The 17,514-nt window shown below is 49.0% G+C and overlaps 3 protein-coding genes across 9 annotated transcripts in view; 1 reads left to right on the top strand and 2 right to left on the bottom strand.

Annotated features, from left to right (window-relative positions):
* DNAJC17 (DnaJ heat shock protein family (Hsp40) member C17) overlaps positions 1–9,128 on the bottom strand; it is a 39,533-nt gene extending 30,405 nt beyond the window's left edge. Inside the window, exon 1 of one of the 3 annotated variants that reach the window (XR_016392117.1) lies at positions 8,969–9,116. Coding sequence is in view for 2 of the 3 variants with exons in the window: in XM_089907348.1 (XP_089763474.1) it covers positions 8,969–9,046 (78 nt within the window). In the remaining variant the exon portion in view is untranslated. Of the gene's footprint in view, positions 1–8,968 lie in introns of all 3 variants that reach the window. The other 2 variants (XM_089907348.1, XM_022587442.2) reach the window with 2 other exon arrangements.
* A 181-nt stretch (positions 9,129–9,309) lies between these two features.
* ZFYVE19 (zinc finger FYVE-type containing 19) lies at positions 9,310–16,173 on the top strand. Of its 3 annotated transcripts, XM_022587440.3 has the most exons (11): positions 9,318–9,478; positions 10,720–10,841; positions 11,011–11,064; positions 11,449–11,567; positions 11,664–11,809; positions 12,158–12,266; positions 14,269–14,478; positions 14,911–14,990; positions 15,302–15,400; positions 15,542–15,663; positions 15,746–16,173. In XM_022587440.3, exons 1-11 carry the CDS (start codon positions 9,425–9,427, stop codon positions 15,822–15,824), a joined length of 1,194 nt encoding a protein of 397 aa, XP_022443148.1. In that variant the 5' UTR covers positions 9,318–9,424; the 3' UTR covers positions 15,825–16,173. The 3 variants fall into 3 exon arrangements, 2 of the variants coding, with proteins under 2 accessions (XP_022443147.1, XP_022443148.1); XR_002646585.2 differs by lacking the exons at positions 15,542–15,663; positions 15,746–16,173 and having other exon boundaries at positions 9,310–9,478; positions 14,269–14,990; positions 15,302–15,344; XM_022587439.2 differs by lacking the exons at positions 15,302–15,400; positions 15,542–15,663; positions 15,746–16,173 and having other exon boundaries at positions 9,310–9,478; positions 14,269–15,027.
* The window catches only part of PPP1R14D (protein phosphatase 1 regulatory inhibitor subunit 14D), a 20,744-nt gene continuing 14,035 nt past the window's right edge, over positions 10,806–17,514 (bottom strand). For all 3 annotated transcript variants that reach the window (XM_022587437.3, XM_022587438.3, XM_089907352.1), the window contains one exon: positions 10,806–17,375. In XM_022587437.3, coding sequence (XP_022443145.1) covers positions 17,310–17,375 — 66 coding nt within the window. In that variant the 3' untranslated portion in view covers positions 10,806–17,309. The remainder of the gene's footprint in view (positions 17,376–17,514) is intronic.

Raw genomic sequence — 17,514 nt, 5'->3', positions numbered from 1 at the left:
TATGTGAAAGCACTTTGGTGTCATGTAAATATGAGGTATTATCTTGAATGCTAATGAATAGCTTACAGCTTACAAACACAAATGAATCATTCCTTTTGACTTAACAGGCAGCCAAAGAACTTCAAAAATTCAGAGTTTCAGCCAGACAGACAAACCCAGGAATGAGTTAACCATCAGAGAGGTACAGAGAGGACTTAGAGGCCTGGCTCCTGGTCCCACCCAGTGCTGGTCAGGCCCTTGGTGAATGAACGACAGCTGTCAAGTGAAACCAGGCTCACTGCCCAACCCTGAGGCCTCAGTGCCTGGTCTGGAGGTAAGAGGCTTTGAGAAAGGCTCCCACTGGAGACAGTGGACTGAGTCAGGCTCACCTCAAATCCAGAAATGGCCCCCAGATGCCCACAGAATCAAGTCCAACCACCCTAGGGCCTAGAGGCCCAGAGATACCACATTTTTCAGATTCAACTCCTGCCACACCCTCAACAGACCCTAGGCAATGTCCTATTCCTTGTCATGCCAGGCACTTTGACTTCTACCCCTTCATGCCATTCCTTCAAGTCCTTCTCTGTCCTCAAAAACTTATTCCTTTTTTTTTTTTTTGCTGTACGAGGGCCTCTCACTGTTGTGGCCTCTTCCGTTGCAGAGCACAGGCTCCGGATGCACAGGCCAGCAGCCATGGCTCACGGGCCCAGCCACTCTTTGGCGTGTGGGATCTTCCCGGACCGGGGCACGAACCCGCGTCCCCCGCATCAGCACGCGGACTCTCAACCACTGCACCACCAGGGAAGCCCAAAAACTTATTCCTTTTAAATCTGTAAGAAACAATGTCAATGTATCACATTCTAGGGTATAACAGAAATAAGTGATTTAAATAAAGGTATTAGGGCATCCCTGGTGGCAGCACAGTGGTTAAGAATCCTCCTGCCGGGCTTCGCTGGTGTCGCAGTGGTTGAGAGTCCGCCTGCCGACGCAGGGGACACGGGTTCGTGCCCCGGTCCGGGAAGATACCACATGCCGCGCAGCAACTAAGCCTATGCACCACAACTACTGAGCCTGCGCTCTGCTCTAGAGCCCACAAGCCACAACTACTGAAGTCCGCGTGCCTAGAGCCTGTGCTCTGCAACAAGAGAAACCACTGCAGTGAGAAGCCCACGCACCGCAACGAAGAGTAGCCCCCGCCGGCCACAACTAGAGAAAGCCCGCACAGCAACAGAGACGCAACGCAGCCAAAAATAAATAAGATAAATAAATAAAAATAAAGTTCCCTTTAAAAAATAAAGTTATTAGCTAGCAAACAGGTAAAACAGCCTTTTCCTTAAAGCAATAATAAAATATAAACTGAAAAGGTGAATATTAAGTTTCCATGGGAGTTTTCCTGGTAAATACATTTAAAACTTCAGTCTTCAAACAGTTGATCAAAATGCATTTTCAAACTTCACCAAGTAATACCTGCCAAGACGCAGTGAGTTATGTACCCTTCAAAGGGCTTCAAATGAAAGGCAAGGCTGCTATAGACAGGAGAGAAATTTACATGTCAACTGCAGAGCAGTGGAAGGAATATTAAACTGGGGCTCCAGTCTGACCCAACACTCACTCACTGGGTGATCTCAGCAAGTTCCATAGCCTCTTTGGACCTCCATCCTCCTGTCTATAAAATGAAGAGAGTAAATGACCATGATGATCCCTTTTAACCCTGCTGTGATATATTCTTTTCTCTTCTCAAGGTCTTGCACAAAAACACCTCCTCAGGGGAAGTCTTCCATGATCCTGCCAATCATATGAATCTTGTCTTCCTCTTTATTCTGACAGCATTTTCCTTATATACTTTTATTCCACCTCTTTCACTCTACCTCAGAATTCATTCTTTACTATATTGTGTGAGCTGTCAGAAAGCAGAAGTGATGTCTTCTTCAGCTCTGAAGTCCCACCATGCCTACACAGTCCCTTGTCCATGGTGACATACTCCATTCATTTGTAGATTTGAACTGAATAGTGAACTCTGCTGATCCTCAATTTTGTTCTACCTGATGCCCCACCGCCTTTCTACCCTGACCACTGCCTTGGTCGAGAATCACTGGTGTAGTGTGAGGTGAATCAGCACTGGTCTATCAGGACTGGAATGAGTGAGAAGGTGTGAGGAGTGGAGGGTAAACTTAGACATGAGTTTGGGAGATGTGCATTGGACATTAGCACTTACAGTGTTAGGAAGGTGGAGCAACAATGATAACAGCATGAGGGAACTTGTAGTGAGTCTGTGCCAAGTGCCTTGCCAAGTGTTTTGCCTGGACTGAGCCTCATAACAAGGCCGGCGAAGAGGGACTGCCACCATTCCCATTTCGCAGACATGGAAGCCAAGGCACACAGAGGTTAAATATTTGCTCAAGGTCACAAACTAGGTAAATCATGGAGCCAATATCCAGGCAGTCTGCCTCTAAAGTCCACTTTCTTAACTGTCACTGGTGATAAGTACAAAGATGATTATAAACGCACATTTAGAATTCCCAACATTGCTCAAGGCTCTGTATTATGATTTCCATCCATTCTCAACACACGGTAGATGTAACAAACAACGACTCTTGGCCTTACTTGTTAAGATTAGTTATAAAAGCTGTCATTTTCTACATAAGTTACACTCTCTAGGAAATCACCATCTGATTAGAAAGCATCACCTTCTAGAATTATCAACTTTGACCTCTGCATTTCAAAATGATGGACCACAAAAGCAAGAGACAGAGAGGCTGGAAACAGACACGATGGGGTGACCCTCCAGGAACTGCTCTCTTCACATTTGTATCCCTAGCACCAGGCTCTGCGACAGGCACACAGTAGGTAGGCACTTAAAAGTTTGTGGAATCGAATGGTGTTTGTGGGAAATGTTTCTACCCTCCTCGAAAACACAGATGAAGAAAGAGAAAAACAAGAGAGGCAGGGAGAACACTGTAAAGTTTCATTTAATGAACTGTGGGACCTGCTGTGTGTGTGTGTGTGTGTGTGTGTGTGTGTGTGTGTGCAAGGCACTGGGCACACAGCATGCTGTTTTTGAGAGCCAGGCTGGGAGCTGCCAGCTGAGAGATGGGGTGATCTCCTGCCTACCCAGTGGGAGTATAAGATGGCACCACTTTTCTGAAAGACAATTTTGAAAAAGCTTTTAAATACATTTACTTTTGGTAAATATATTTGATTGGTCTAGTAATTTCACTTTGCCACAAAGTATGACTGCATAAGAAAGTAATAATACATATTCAATCATTCAACAAGGATTGACTGAACACCTATCAAGGGCCAGGCATTGTTCTAGGTGCTAGAGACATAGCAGTAAACATAAAAGAGTAAGTCTCTTCCTTCCTGGATTTTTTACATTCTAATGGGGGAGACCAATGGTAAGCAAATGGGCATGTAATACAATGTGTAGTAATTAGATGTACGACTTCTGAAAGCCTTTGAGAGGGTAGGGGGTGATACTTGAATGGAAATCTGAATAAGATGTGGGAGTGAGATATACAACTACCAGGAAAGAGATGTTCTAAACAGAAGGACTAGCAAATGTAAAGGCCATGAAGCAGTAATGTGTTAGGTGAGTTTGAAAAAATATCACTGGAGGCCTCTTTCATATCCATTAGGATGGTTATTATCCAAAACACCGAAAATAACAAGTGGTGGGAAGAATGTGGAGAAATTGGAACGACTGAGCATTTGTTGTAGAAATGTGCAATGGTGCAGCTGCTGCGGAAGGCAGTATGGCAGTTCCTCAAAACATTAAACATAGAATTTTAATGATACAGCAATTACACTGTGGGATACATACCCAAAAGAACTGAAAGCAGGACTCGAACAGATATTCATACACTCATGTTCCTAATAGCACCATTCACAACAACTAAAAGGTTGAAACAACCCAAATGTTCATCAAAAGATGAGTAGAGAAACAGAATGTGTATATACATATGGTGAAATATTATTCAGCCTTAAAAAGGAAGGAAATTCTGATCCATTCAACAAAATGGATGAAACCTGAAAACATTACATTAAGTGAAATAAGCCAGATATAAAAAAACAAATACTATATATTTGCATGTTGTATGAGGTACATAAAATAGTCAAGTTCATAGAGAAGAAAGGTAAAATAGTAGTTACCAGGGGCTGAGGGGAGAAGAGAATTGGGAGTTAAGGTTTAAAGTTATGGAACTTCAGTTTGGGATGATGGAAAAGTTCTGGAGACGGATAGTGGTGATGGTTGCATATCAATGTAAATGTACTTAATGCCACTGAATTGTACACTAAAAAAAAGGTTTAAATGGAAAATTTCATGTTATGTATATTTCACCACAATTAAAAAAAATTATAGGACTGATGTGGCTGGAGCCCGGTGAGTAAGGGAAGAGTGGTAGGGAACATGCAAGAGAGGCATTGAGGGCCTCAAGGGCCAGGGAGGGCCTTCAGGCTTCATTCTAACACTGATGAGAAGCCCCTGGGGAGCTGGGAGCAGAGGTAACACAATCTGATTTACCATCTAAAGGCTCACTCTGGCTGCTGTGCGAAGAGGCTCAAGGGGGCAAGAACAGAACTAGGAAAAGGATTAGAAGGCCATTGCAGTCACCTAAATAATCCCTGAGATTAATTCAGAATCTCTTCAAGGTTTGCAAGTGGCATTAATCCATGACCTACTCTTCATCTTGGCAGGCTCTAGGGCCCGGCCCTGTCCTGTGTGTGTGCGCACATACACGCACACAGGCACATGTGCATTAGCACATAAGAACCTGGGGCTTACTGCCTGGGATTCTAGGAGGAGATTGGATTCCTGGGGCGTTATCCTCTCCCCCGGAGAACTTCCACACCAAACCTGGGTCCTCAACTCAAAGCTTTCCTACAAGAAAATGATACCTTGCCCCACCTGTCTCCCTTAGGGCTGGATGGGGAACAAAAACATCTACCTTTGGGACTTGCTGACTCTCTAAATTCCCGTGACATATGTTCTTCTTTGTTTTTATTCTGTTTTGGTTGGTTGTTTTTACTGTAAAACATATATAAAATAAAATATATATTAACATAAAAGTTACCATTTTAACCGTTTTTAAGTGTATAGTTCTATGACATTAAGTACATTAATATTGTGCAACCATTACCGCCATAAGTCTCCAGGACTTTTTTCATCTTGTAAAGCTGAAACTCTGTACCATTTAAACACTAACTCCTCATTCCACATTCACTCTCCTGCCCCCGGAAACTACCATTCTACTTTGTGCATCTGACTACTCTTAGGAATCTTGTACAAGAGGAACCATATAATATTTGTCCATTTGTGACTAGCTTATTTCACTCAACATCATACCCTCAAGTTTCATCCATATTGTAGCATGTGTCAGAATGTCCTTCCTTTTCAAGGATGAATAATATTCCATTGTATGTATATACCACATTTTGTTTAACCATTCATTTGTTGATGGCCACTTTGGCTGCTCCCACCTTTTGGCTATTGTGAATTATGCCACTATGAACATGGGTGTACAAATATGTTTGAGGGACTTCCCTGGTGGTACAGTGGTTAAGAATTCGCTTGCCAATGCAGGGGACACAGGTTTGATCCCTGGCCCGGGAAGATCCCACATGCCGCAGAGCAACTAAGCCCATGCGCCACAACTACTGAGCCTGTGCTCCAGAGCCCGCGAACCACAACTACTGAGCCTGCGTGCCTAGAGCCCGTGCTCCGCAACAAGAGAAGCCACCGCGGTGAGAAGTCCACACACCACAGCAAACAGTAGCCCCCGCTCTCCACAACTAGAGAAAGCCCGCGTGCAGCAATGAAGACCCAACACAGCCTAAAGTAAATAAAATAAATAAAAAACAAATATCTGTTTGAGTCCCTACTTTCATTTCTTTGGGGTATATACCCAGAAGTGAAATTGCTGGATCATATTGTAATTCTATGTTTAATTTTTTGAGGAATTGTCATACTGTTTTCCACAGCAGCTGCACTACAAGCAATGTACAAGGGTTCTAATTTCTCCACATCCTCACCAACACTAGTAACTTTCTGTTTTTGTTTTTCTTTGATAGCCATCCTAATGAGTATGAAGTGGTATCTCACTGTGGTTTTCATTTGCATTTATCTAATGACCAGTGGTACTGAATGTCTTTTCATGTATTTATTGGTCATTTATATATCTTCTTTGAAGAAATGTCTATTCAAGTCCTTTGCCTATTTTTTAATTGAGTTATTCGGTTTTTTGTTGTTGAGTTGTGGTTGTTTTTTTTACAATCGTTTTAACATGAAAAACCATTCTCAGCTCATGGCTCATTAAAAACCAGGTCATGGGCCATTTGACCCCTGAAGTCATAGTTTGCCCAACTCCCTCGTTTTACATTTGAGGAAAGTCAGGCTCTGAATGAGGCCCCAGATCTCCTGATTCTCAAGCCAAGTTGTTCCAGTGGGCTCTTAGCTGCTACTTCCTTCATTCAACAAATATTTATTGAGAGCCTACTCTGTGCCAGTTACCAGGAAGGGGATGCTACAGAAGTGAATGGACCAGACCTGCTCCTCAGAGCTAAGAGTACAGAGGGGAGTAAGGCATGAGATAAATAATCACACAAATGAATATATGCTTGCAAACTGATATAAGTGCTGGAAAGGAGAAGTGGCTGCTATGAAAGTACAATAGGCAAGGCCTCTCTGAGGAAGTGCCATTTAAGCTGAGTTCTGAAAGCCAAGTAAAAGCAACCCAGGTTAACAGAAGGGGAGAAAGAGTGTTCTCGGCAGAGGGAAAAGCATGTAAGAAGGGGTAAGAAATTCTATTGCATGTTTTATTAAAAGTGCAATAGGGTTTTAAAGGAGCACCAAGATTATTCCATTTTCCGTGAGTAGAACAAATTGGAGGAGTGCAACAGAGTGTAATAGAATAGACTGGAAGCAGGGAAATGAGTTGGCAGGCCACTCTAATCATTCAGATGGAAGTTGATGGGCACTTGGGCTGGAGCGGTGGTGGTGGAGATGGAGATTAATGAACATGTTTGGAGATTATTTGAGAAGTGAATTCATTAGGACCTGGTGATGGACTAGATGCAAGAGTGAGAGGATAGGGAGGTATCAAGAATGATTCCAGGGGACTTCCCCGGTGGTCCAGTGGTAAAAAATCCGCCTTCCAATGCAAGGGGCACGGGTTCGACCCCTGGTCAGGGAACTAAGATCCCATATGCCGCAGGGCAGCAAAGCCCGCACATCACGACTACTGAGCTCGCGCACCTCAACAAGTTGCAACTACAGAGCCCATGCGCTCTGGACCCCACGCACCACAACTAGAGAGAGAAAACCTGAACACCACAACTAGAGAGAAAGCCCGCGCGCCACAACTAGAGAGAAAGCCCGCGCGCCACAACTAGAGAGAAAAGCCGCACACCACAACTAGAGAGAAAGCCCACGCGCCTCAAAGAAAGATCCCACATGCCTCAACGAAGACCTCGCGTGCCACCACAACTCAAAAGACCCAACGCAGCCAAAATAAATAAATAAATAAATAAATAATTTTAAAATTCTTTAAAAAAAAGTCATCTCACCTATCCCTTAAAAAAGTCGTCTCACCTATCCCTTATCTCACCTGAGTGAAAACTGAATCCCAACCTCACTGTGCTGCTTAGACCTTGGCCTCTTGCCTAGACAACAGCCCCACCTGACCCCCTAGTGGCAGCTCCTCTACCCACCCCCTACTTGTGTCCTTTCTGCACACTGATGTTGAATATTTTCTTTAAAATCTGATTATGTCACTTCTCTGATTAATATATACATCAGTGGCTCTTAATTGCCTTCCTCAGGAGTTCTCAACTTCGAGGTTCCAACACACTGGCTAGATCTGGTGTGAAGTGTCCAAAGTAATTTCTCACTATTAACGAAGTACTAATTAAACAATTTACAAATGTAGAACACTTAGAATAGTGTCCAGCACATAGTATTATATAGGTGTTAGGCATTATTAATAGTGAAAATTTAAGACTTATGAGATAGGTGTAACAGATGCTTTTGGTGCTGTGTATACATCCCCATGGCCCACTTCTGATTTCAGCTGCAGCTGCAGGGAACAGTTCTGTACAGGCTGACAGTATCCCTCCTCAAGGGTCCTATGGGTCTCCCTGCTTTTCTGCCCCAGAGCTTCCTCTTCTCACAAGCTCTGCCGATGAGCAGAGCAGCCTGGAGGTACAGGGGCATCTGCAGGCATTAATTTCCATCTGGTGACTTATCTGCCTCCCCTTCCTACACTGCTACAGCTACCACCATAATCCAGGGGAAAGTAACATAAATCTTAATTACAGCTTGATCAGTGTCCCACTCCCTGACACATCTATCAACGCCTTCCCGTGAAACTCTAGGTCATCTGCCTTATCCTTCTGATCCTCCTGCTTTTGGCCCACTAGCACATGGTGAGAGGGCAACACCTGAGCATCTGCTACTTGAAAAGAGTCAAAGGGCTGGGATGTAAAAAGAAAATAGAGATGGCAGAGTCATAGGTCACACTGCCACGGAGGGTATGAAAAAGGAATGGAGGAGCCTTGAGACCTGGCCTTTCTTCGGCCCTAGGCTCTAAGCAGAGTTAAATCAGCCAGCAAGAGAGAGACAATGAAGCTCCCCCTGCCACAGTTTAGATAGATGCGGAATCGAAGGCTGACACTGCGCAGGCGCAGGAAGTAGGCTAGGGTTGTCTGTCACAGACTCACCCGCGGCCCCTTCTAGGCAAGGGCCACGGGGAGAGCACAGTACAGTTCCCCGCGCTAGGAGCCTCCCTCTCGTGCCCCCTCTTCCTCGTGAGGCCCTCAGACCATTCAGGAAAGGTCTGGGAACCCACCTGAGGCCGTCGGGCCGCCCCTCGCTCCCCACTCAGGGCCCGGCCGAACGTGGAAAGCTGGTGGTGCCAGCCTCGGGCGAGGCGCCAAGACGGGAAAGCCCGCCAGGTCGCTCGGGATCGGCCCTCCTCGCCCCAGTTCTCACCTCTTTGTCCGTCGCCTTCTCCTCGATACCTAATAACGCGTACAGGTCCATCTGTAAGAGGTCCTTGGTCACCGCCATGGTTCCAACCCTGACTGGATTAGTACCACAACTCCCAAGAGCCTAAGCGTGTGGGGATTCCCGGGGACTATCGACCCCCCCCAAGCCTGAGGAAGGCGCTTAGCCTCCTGGGAAATGTCGTGATCTGAACTAGGCTTGACTGCCTCTGAGGGAAGCGGGTACTAGTGAATGAACTACGACTCCCAACAGCCCTCGCGTCCGCCGCTGATGCTCTCGGGCTGAGGTGACCGTAGTGATTCTCCTGTCGGAGGTCTTGGTTGGCTCGCGCGAGTGGGCGTGGAGAGTAACGGCGGGGTTGGGTGAGGGTGCACGGGGTCCCGGATATGAGCCGCAGGAGCTCAGCTCCGCCGACCTTGCCGCGCCGCGCCGGCAACCACGATGGAGAATAGGTGCTACGGCTGCGCTGTCAAGTTCACCCTCTTCAAGAAGGAGGCGAGTCTTCTCTCCCCGGGGGCTAGAGGGCTAGGGAGGGCGCGGAGTAGAGGGAAATGCACAGGACTTGCAGTTCGCAGGCTTGTTTTTACGGGCCCTCTCCAGGTGTGTGGTTTTGATGAAGTCACTGAGCCTCAGTTTCCATTTCTATAAAGTGGGGCTAACACTCCCTTGCTTTCGGGGTTGGTGTGAGGGTCCAGTGAGGTGCTGGAGGTGAGAGTTCCCCATAAACTGTAAATTGGGCTCCTGTCATTTTTGGAAATCTAGGCTTTTCTGTCTGCCAAGTGTAGGATCCGGCTGTTTCCTTCCCTCCACCCTGCTTCTCCACAGCCTACTCTCCATCACACCATGCCCTTTGCTCTCTCTGCTCTGAAACCGTCACCAGCAAGCCCTTCCCCGGTTTCTTGAGTTAGATTACTGCCCTTTCTCCTGCCCCAGGGCACCATGGCAAAGTCTCACTTGTCCTCAGGCCAGACCTGCCAAGTTTCCCTGGTAAACTGCAGGCTTCCTCAGCCTCAGTTGTGACCAGGAGATAGGAACCAGATATGATGAATGAATAGCAGGTAGGGAAGCAGATCCATGTAGCACTCAGAAACCTGGGTTTTGGAGTCAAAGTGGTCAGGATCCAAATTTGAGCTCTGCTGTCATTCATGGGGTGACCTTGATTTGGGCAAGTCGTGTAACCTCTCTGACCCCGTTTAAAATAGGAATAATAATGGTGGTCATCAGGAATAAGTAAGATAGTGTGTATAAATTGTGAGGATTAAATCAGGTGGTGAAAGTTAAGTACTGAGTTTAGTGCCTGGCACACAGTAAATGCTTAATAAATGGAGGCTGCTACTGTTACCATCCCATTCTGAGTCAAGCCTCCTTTCATCTCTGCCAGAGCAGAGAAGGCATGGGCTCTGCACTGTTTCTCCTTTTTGAAGAGTCAGTGACCTGAAGCATGGGGCTTTGCCTATTTGTCTTTTACACTCCAGTGTCAGGGAATTGAAGACAGAGTAGAAAGCATGGGAATTTTGCATGAAGCTTTCGAGATTTGAATAGAATACTGGAGACTGAGGAATCGCTTTACCCTCCACCCCTGTCTCTCCCCAGTCCTTAGGGGCCCCACTCCTCATCCTCCTCCCAGCAGCTGGTCACAACTCCAGTGTCTGCTCTCTGTGTGTGTTTGGAGAGTCCCAGGGAGGAGCCTGCAGGGGCAGGTGAGAGGTAGACCCCTTGCTTCATGTTTCTTGTAGTACGGCTGTAAGAACTGTGGCCGGGCCTTCTGTTCCGGCTGCCTTAGCTTCAGTGCAGCGGTTCCCCGGGCTGGAAACACCCAACAGAAAGTCTGCAAGCAGTGCCATGAGGTTCTGACCAGGTGAGAAGCCAATATGGTCGAGGGTTCAGCCAAGCATGGCAGCAGGCAGATGGCCAGGCCTCACAGCCTTGTGCTCTATGTCTAGAGGTCAGCCCAGGAAGTGTTTGGGGTGGGGGACACTGACAGGCAGATGGCAGGTGACTTCTGACACCAGATTTCTTCTCTATAGAGGATCTGCTCCTGCCAATGCCTCCAAGTGGTCACCACCTCAGAACTATAAAAAGTAAGTGCTGAAGGGACAGAGACAAATGGGGATGGGGAAAGGACAAGGGAGCCATAGGGTAGGAGTCTCTTCCCAGCCTACAGATCAAATGAGCACAGGATCAGGAAAATATCTACCTTTCAGGCTCCTGACTGCCCTCTTGGGCTTAGAAAGCAGCTCACCAGTCCTTTCCCCAGAAAAGATTCTTGGTAGACCTCACCCTCTCATCTGGACTCTCCCGTCGGTCAGCTGGGTTGGGCTGCAGGGTGACAGGAGCAAGCGCCACAGAAAATTGTCTGTTGGAGGCCTCCCTAGCTGCCTAGAAATGATTTGAATGGGAAACAGTGAGTGCCTTCACCCCTCCCTTCTGCATTCTTTAAGAGCCTCTATCTCATATCCTGCCAGGCGTGTGGCAGCCTTGGAAGCCAAGCAGAAGCCCAACACTCCCCAGAGCCATGGACTGACCCAGCAAGACCAAGTCATTGCTGAGCGCCTAGCACGGCTCCGCCAGGAGAACAAGCCCAGTGAGTGGGGGCAGACAGGGTGGAAAAGACACTATTCAGGGCTCGTGGGACTAGGATTCCTCTGGATCTTACAAGGCTTCTCTATGCCAATTGCAGAGTCAGTGCCCTCGCAGGCAGAGATAGAAGCCAGGCTAGTTGCACTGAGGGATGCACCCCAGGGTTCCATCCCTTCCACCCAGGAGATGGAGGCACGGCTTGCTTCACTGCAGGGCAGAGTTCCACCTTCTCAGACCCCCCAGCTGGTGAGTGCTGTGGCTTTGGAGGGATGGAGGCCCTGGGACGAGGACCCAGTAGAAGCCCAGATACGTGTATGCTTAGATACTTTGCAGGAGTACCTCCTGCTCCTGAGGCCTGCTGCCAGACCAAGGAACCAGGGACAGGCAGCAGGATTGGGTGGGGCAGGAAAGAGTGGCCCCTTGGTCCTGCTGGGGACTGCCAGACCTACTTGATTATGTGGGCTCTGGAATTGTCCCCTTTCCCTGAGCTTTGGGAACTCCTCAGCATCCACCCCTGACCTAAAACTGTTCTGAGCCTTATGGTGTGGCTTCCTGCCTACGCTGCTCCCCACTGAGGTTCCCTCCTCTGAGCAGGCACATCAGCCACCAGACACCAGGACCCAGGCCCAGCAGGCACAGGATCTGCTGACAGAGCTAGCAGCGGAGGTGGCTATTGATGAGAGCTGGGAACGAGGAGGCCCAGGTATCTTCTCCACCTAGCTCCCCCAGGGATCTGCCCTGACTCTTTCCCCAGGTGGGAGAGGCTCTGCTGCCCACGCTCTGGGAGGTGAACATCAATCAGAGAATAGTCAACATTACAAAGGCTACCATTTATTGAGTGTTTACTCCAGTGGGAGCCAGTGTAGGCCTAGTGGATAAGCATGTGGGCTTTAGGCTCAGACAGTGATTCCCTTTTCTACCACTTACTAGCTGTGTGACCCTCGGCACGTTACTTGACCTAAGTCTCACTTTCCTCATCTGTAAAATGGAGGAATGTGTGGTAAGACCTACCTCACAGGGAAGTCATGAGGAGGAAATGAGCTAATCCAGTAGTGCTTAGGACCCTGCCTGGCTCATAGTAAATGCTTAGTGAATGTTCTCTACAACGATGATGACGATGATAAAGAGGAGGAAGAGGCTATTTACGTTTAGTTGAAATTAAATACAATTTAAATTCAGTTCCTCAGTGGTACCAGCCACATTTCAAGTGCTCCGTAGCCACAAGTGGCTCGTGGCTACAATCTTGGACGGCACAAATACAGACATGATATGGAATGATCCCATCATCTTAAAAAATTCTTTTGGACACTGCTGTTCAAAAGCTTCAGAGCAGTGGTTCTCAACCATGGATGATTTTCCCTCCAGGGCCCATTTGGCAACATCTGCAGACTTTTTGGGTGTCACAACTCATAGGGTACCACTGGCATCTAGTGAGCAGAGGCTAAGGATGCTGCTAAACATCGTACATACACAGGACAACCCCGCAACAAAGAATTAGAGGCAGGCCTCAGAGATATTGCAGGTTCAGTTGAATACCACTGCAATAAAGTGAGTCACACAAATTTTTTGGTTTCCTGGTGTGTGTAAAAATTATGTACACGATACTGTAGTCTATTAAGTGTACAATAGCATGTTTAGAAAAACAATGTACATACCTTAATTTAAAAATATTTTATTGCTCAAAATTGCTAACCATCATCTGACAACATAGGGCTGCCACAAACCTTCAATTTGTAAAAAAAAAAAAAAAAAAGGCAGTGTCTGTGAAGCGCAATAAACCGAAGCTCAATAAAACAAGGTATGCCAGTATCCTGTCCAAAATGTCAATAGAACCAAGATTAAGAAACCCTGCTTTAGAGATACAATCTCACTGAATAGCCTCAGTAATCCTATAATAACTGTTATTATCCGTATTTGATAAATGAGGAAACTGAGGCCTGGTGAGCTTAAGGAACTTGACCAAGGTCACACAGCTATTAAGTAGCAAAGCTGGGACTTGAACCCAAAGCTGACTGACTTCAAACATCTTACTCTGAAACTCTGAGCTAAAGGGGACCATGTCAGAGCCACACCCACTCTGGTAAAATTCTTCCTGCCTAGTGACGTTCAAGACCTCAGCTTCCCTCATGTCCTCTCTGCGCTGCTCCCTAGAAATGCTGATTCCAGCCTGTAAGGCAGAGAGCCTGGCTGGACCTTGACCTCCCCATATCCTGCTCCTTTTGGGCAGTGATTCTCATACCATGGGGCAACCACCCTAAGGGCAGCATGTTAAAATATCAGGTAGGTGGGATGGATATAATTGAAAAAGAAATGTCTAAGATTACTAGTTTTTTACATTTGGGATAATGGAGGAAATAAACCACAGGAGCTATTGTTGAACAAAAAGCTGATAATCTGTGGGTTTGTTTTTTTTTTTTCGGTACGCGGGCCTCTCACTGTTGTGGCCTCTCCCGTTGCGGAGCACAGGCTCCGGACGTGCAGGCTCAGCAGCCATGGCGCATGGGCCCAGCCGCTCCGCGGCATGTGGGATCTTCCCAGACCGGGACACGAACCCGTGTCCCCTGCATCGGCAGGCGGACTCTCAACCACTGCACCACCAGGGAAGCCCAATCTGTGTTTTTTTTAAAACGTTGAGAAACGGGCTCAGTGGTTTCTGATGAGAGATCCTGAAATGTCTGCCTCCCTGAATGCATCACTCTTTCCAGCCGCCTCTATCCAGAATGACCTCAACCGGGGGGACCCAGGGGCCCAGAGCACCAGCTGCAAGGGACAGGCCACCTGGTCCCTGGAGGAGGAGAAGAGGAGGCTGCTGGCTGAGGCAGCAGTCACGCTTCGGGAGGAGAACACAAGGCAGGAGCGGATCCTGGCCCTCGCCAAGCGCCTAGCCGTGCTGCAGGGACGCGACCCCAATAGAGGTAGAGGCTGGGGAGCAGCCACTCATTCATGTCCACTGGGCAGTCCTCCCCACTCTCACCCTCAGGCCAAACTGCACAGTGGCTGTACTCCCTGCCAGGCTGAGTCAGGGGCTGGGGGTCCCTGTGCCCAGGGGTCTATCAAGCTCCACCCAGAACCACGAGGAAGGTGCTGGGGCAAAGCAGTGGATGAGGAACAAGTGGCAGCCATCAGGGGGCAGGGGACCCTGGGTCCCTTCAGGTACGGAGCCTTCTGTTCATGCCCTCCAGCCCAGCATGGTGGGGCAGGGTCTGATCAGAATGGCTGCAAAGGCTGCTCAGTTCTGGAACACGTGCCACTGGAAACCAAACCTCTGCTGGGGGCAGAAGTACAGCCACTCAGGTGAGCTCTCAACCTCACTCCTCTTCCCCTGCTCCCGTCTCTCCCTCTTCAAGTGACCCTACAGGACTACCGCCTTCCAGACAGTGATGACGAAGAGGATGAGGAGACAGCCATCCAGAGAGTCCTTCAGCAGGTCGGCCCCGCCTTACCCACCCGACCACCCCTTGTCCTGTCCCTGCCACACTGCCCCACCACTCACCTGACCCCATTCACTCTGCCTCCGCTCTGGGGCTCGATGGCTAGTCACTGTGCAGCTCCTGTTCTAGCTGGGCCCCCCTGCCCCTGTGACACAGACCTGCCCCTGGGCCCTTGAGATGGGGTCTCAGCAGCCACAGACAACATAAAGGAAGATGGGTTGAGAGCTAAGGCCACAGAGCGCAGAAATACTGTGTGTTGGCGGGGCTGCCTGGAGTGGGGAGCTGTACCTCTTCGCCCTGTCCACAGCTCACTGAAGAAGCTGCCCTGGATGAGGCAAGTGGCTTTAACATCCCTGCAGAGCCAGCTCTCCGACCCCAAGCCCAATCCTGCAGGGCAGAGCCTGAGGTGAGGAAAACCCCAGACACAGACCCCCGGGCCGCCACCACAGCCACCCTCCCTGCCTGGCCGACTGTTCCTCCAGCCGCCCTCCCAGACCCCATCGGGTACCTTATGTCCCCCATTCCTCCCTGCTCTCCAAATGTTCAGGCCGTGGCCGCCAGGCCTGAGGCTGAGGAAGAGGAGCTTCCCTGGTGCTGCATCTGCAATGAGGATGCCACCCTGCGCTGTGCTAGCTGTGACGGAGACCTCTACTGTGTCCGCTGCTTCCGGTGGGTGCAGGTGGAATGTTCTTTGGGGCTGGGAGAGTTGCAGGGCCACCTGTGATCCCTGACCTCTATCTGTGCTCCACAGGGAAGGCCATGATGCCTTTGAACTTAAAGAGCACCAGACATCTGCCTACCACCCCCAGCATAAAAGCCGAGAGCACTGAGGGAACCCTGGTCCTCCCGGGAAGGCCATCCTACAGGCAGTCACACAAGCTGGGGTGCCCTCCAGGGCATCTGATGGGAGAACATGTCAGGCTAGACTGCTTATGAATGCGCTCTTTCCTGAGCCTCCGTCCCTGGAAGGAGGAAGGATTCTCCATTGGAGACGATGACTGGAGGAGCCAGAGGGAAGGCAGAAGTCTGGAGCCTCCAGCATTGAAGTCTGGACTAGGAGTGAGAGGCATGATGGGAAAGACCAGCCTGAATCCAAGGAGGAGTCCTGAAACTTGCTTAAGGGTCCAGGGCCCTCTACTGGCACTTAGAGCATTTAATAAAGTATGTTGATTCATTGGACCCAGCATCTTTTATCTATAGAACCCTGTGGGCCCTGAGCCTAGGCCTTGGAGAGGTGGCAAGAGCAGAGTAGGCTGTAAGTCCAGTCCTGTAGAGTGAGGAAAAGGCTTGAGCCGTCCTGCAAGCTTCTGCAGGCAGGAACAGTCCCACCCATCCTGGTGGCCTCATACGCAGTAGGCATGAATATTCATACTACTGAACTGAACTGAACTGTGCATCCTGCTCTGGGCAGCCCAGCTTAGCCCCCAGGCCCCACCATACTCAAACACTGCATGCACGAGCAGTGAATGCATACCCTGCTTCCTGCCTTACTCCTAAAGGATGCCACCTCCAGGGCTCCTGTCCCAACCCACATGCCATTCAGACCCAGTGTCTGTTCCCACCAACTTCCTTCTGACCTGATTCCTGGCCTCTGAGCCTATACCCTTTATACCCCTCTGCTTAGCCCCTGCTTTTTCTCTTTCTGCCTCTGGCTTGGAGCTGGTTCGAGAAAGAGTCCTCAGCCTGAGGTCTCCTGAATCATTTAGTGAGGGAAGAGGGTTTAGCTTTCCCTGAGGCCCCCAAACCCAGCTAGTTTTCTTCCTGTTACCTCTCCTATGGGTCTTTGCCACTTGGGTTCCTATTGGTGATGTCAGGATGCTGTGTCTCTTAGCCAGGTGCCTTCTGCTTGGCCTCCAGGCCTTGCTTGATGGTAATTTCTCTGATGCAGAACTGTGACCTTTATCTTTGAATTCTCAAGCCCTGGGTGGATGGATGGATAGATGGACAGATGGGTGAGGCATGTGGATGCAGCCTAGTGACTCAGGATGCTGGCCTTATGGTATAACACTTCAATCCCTCCCTCCTCCATCCCTCAGCACAGATATGCTCCACACTCCATTCAGCTGGGGCTCCTCAAGGTTTTATTCACTCGGCTGCCGAGGAAAGCACTGGGCCATAGCCATGACTGGCTCCCAGAAAGCCCAGCTGACAGGAATTAGCTGTGACTGCACATAGACGGGGCTGTCCAAATGTCCCTCCTCACTCTCCATGTTCCTTGTCTGTGTCCCAAGGAGCTGTTTCCCTCTCAGCCCAGGATCCAGGGGTTCAGGGCAGACCTGGCAGTGCTGAAGCTGATGAAGGTAGTCTCACAAGGCTTATTTCTGAGGCCGACTGAGTCTCCGAAATTTCTTGAGTTGACTGAGCAGCTCAGAGATAAAAGGCTGAGAAAGAAACACGGGTGAGATCAAGGCATGGGGTCACACCCACCCACCACACTGCTCTCCCTAGTCTCCACCTGACCCCATCGCTTCAGAGTCAGGGAAGGGGAGAAGGCCCCAGGACCAAGCTTTCCTCTTCGCT

The sequence above is a fragment of the Delphinapterus leucas genome, chromosome 2, assembly GCF_059928025.1.
Source record: "Delphinapterus leucas isolate spDelLeu-1000000601 "Yukka" chromosome 2, BTC_Dleu_Yukka2, whole genome shotgun sequence".
In the NCBI taxonomy this organism is placed as follows: domain Eukaryota; kingdom Metazoa; phylum Chordata; class Mammalia; order Artiodactyla; family Monodontidae; genus Delphinapterus; species Delphinapterus leucas.
The sequence above is the reverse complement of the archived record's forward strand: the minus strand, read 5'-3'. Positions and strand labels throughout refer to the sequence as shown.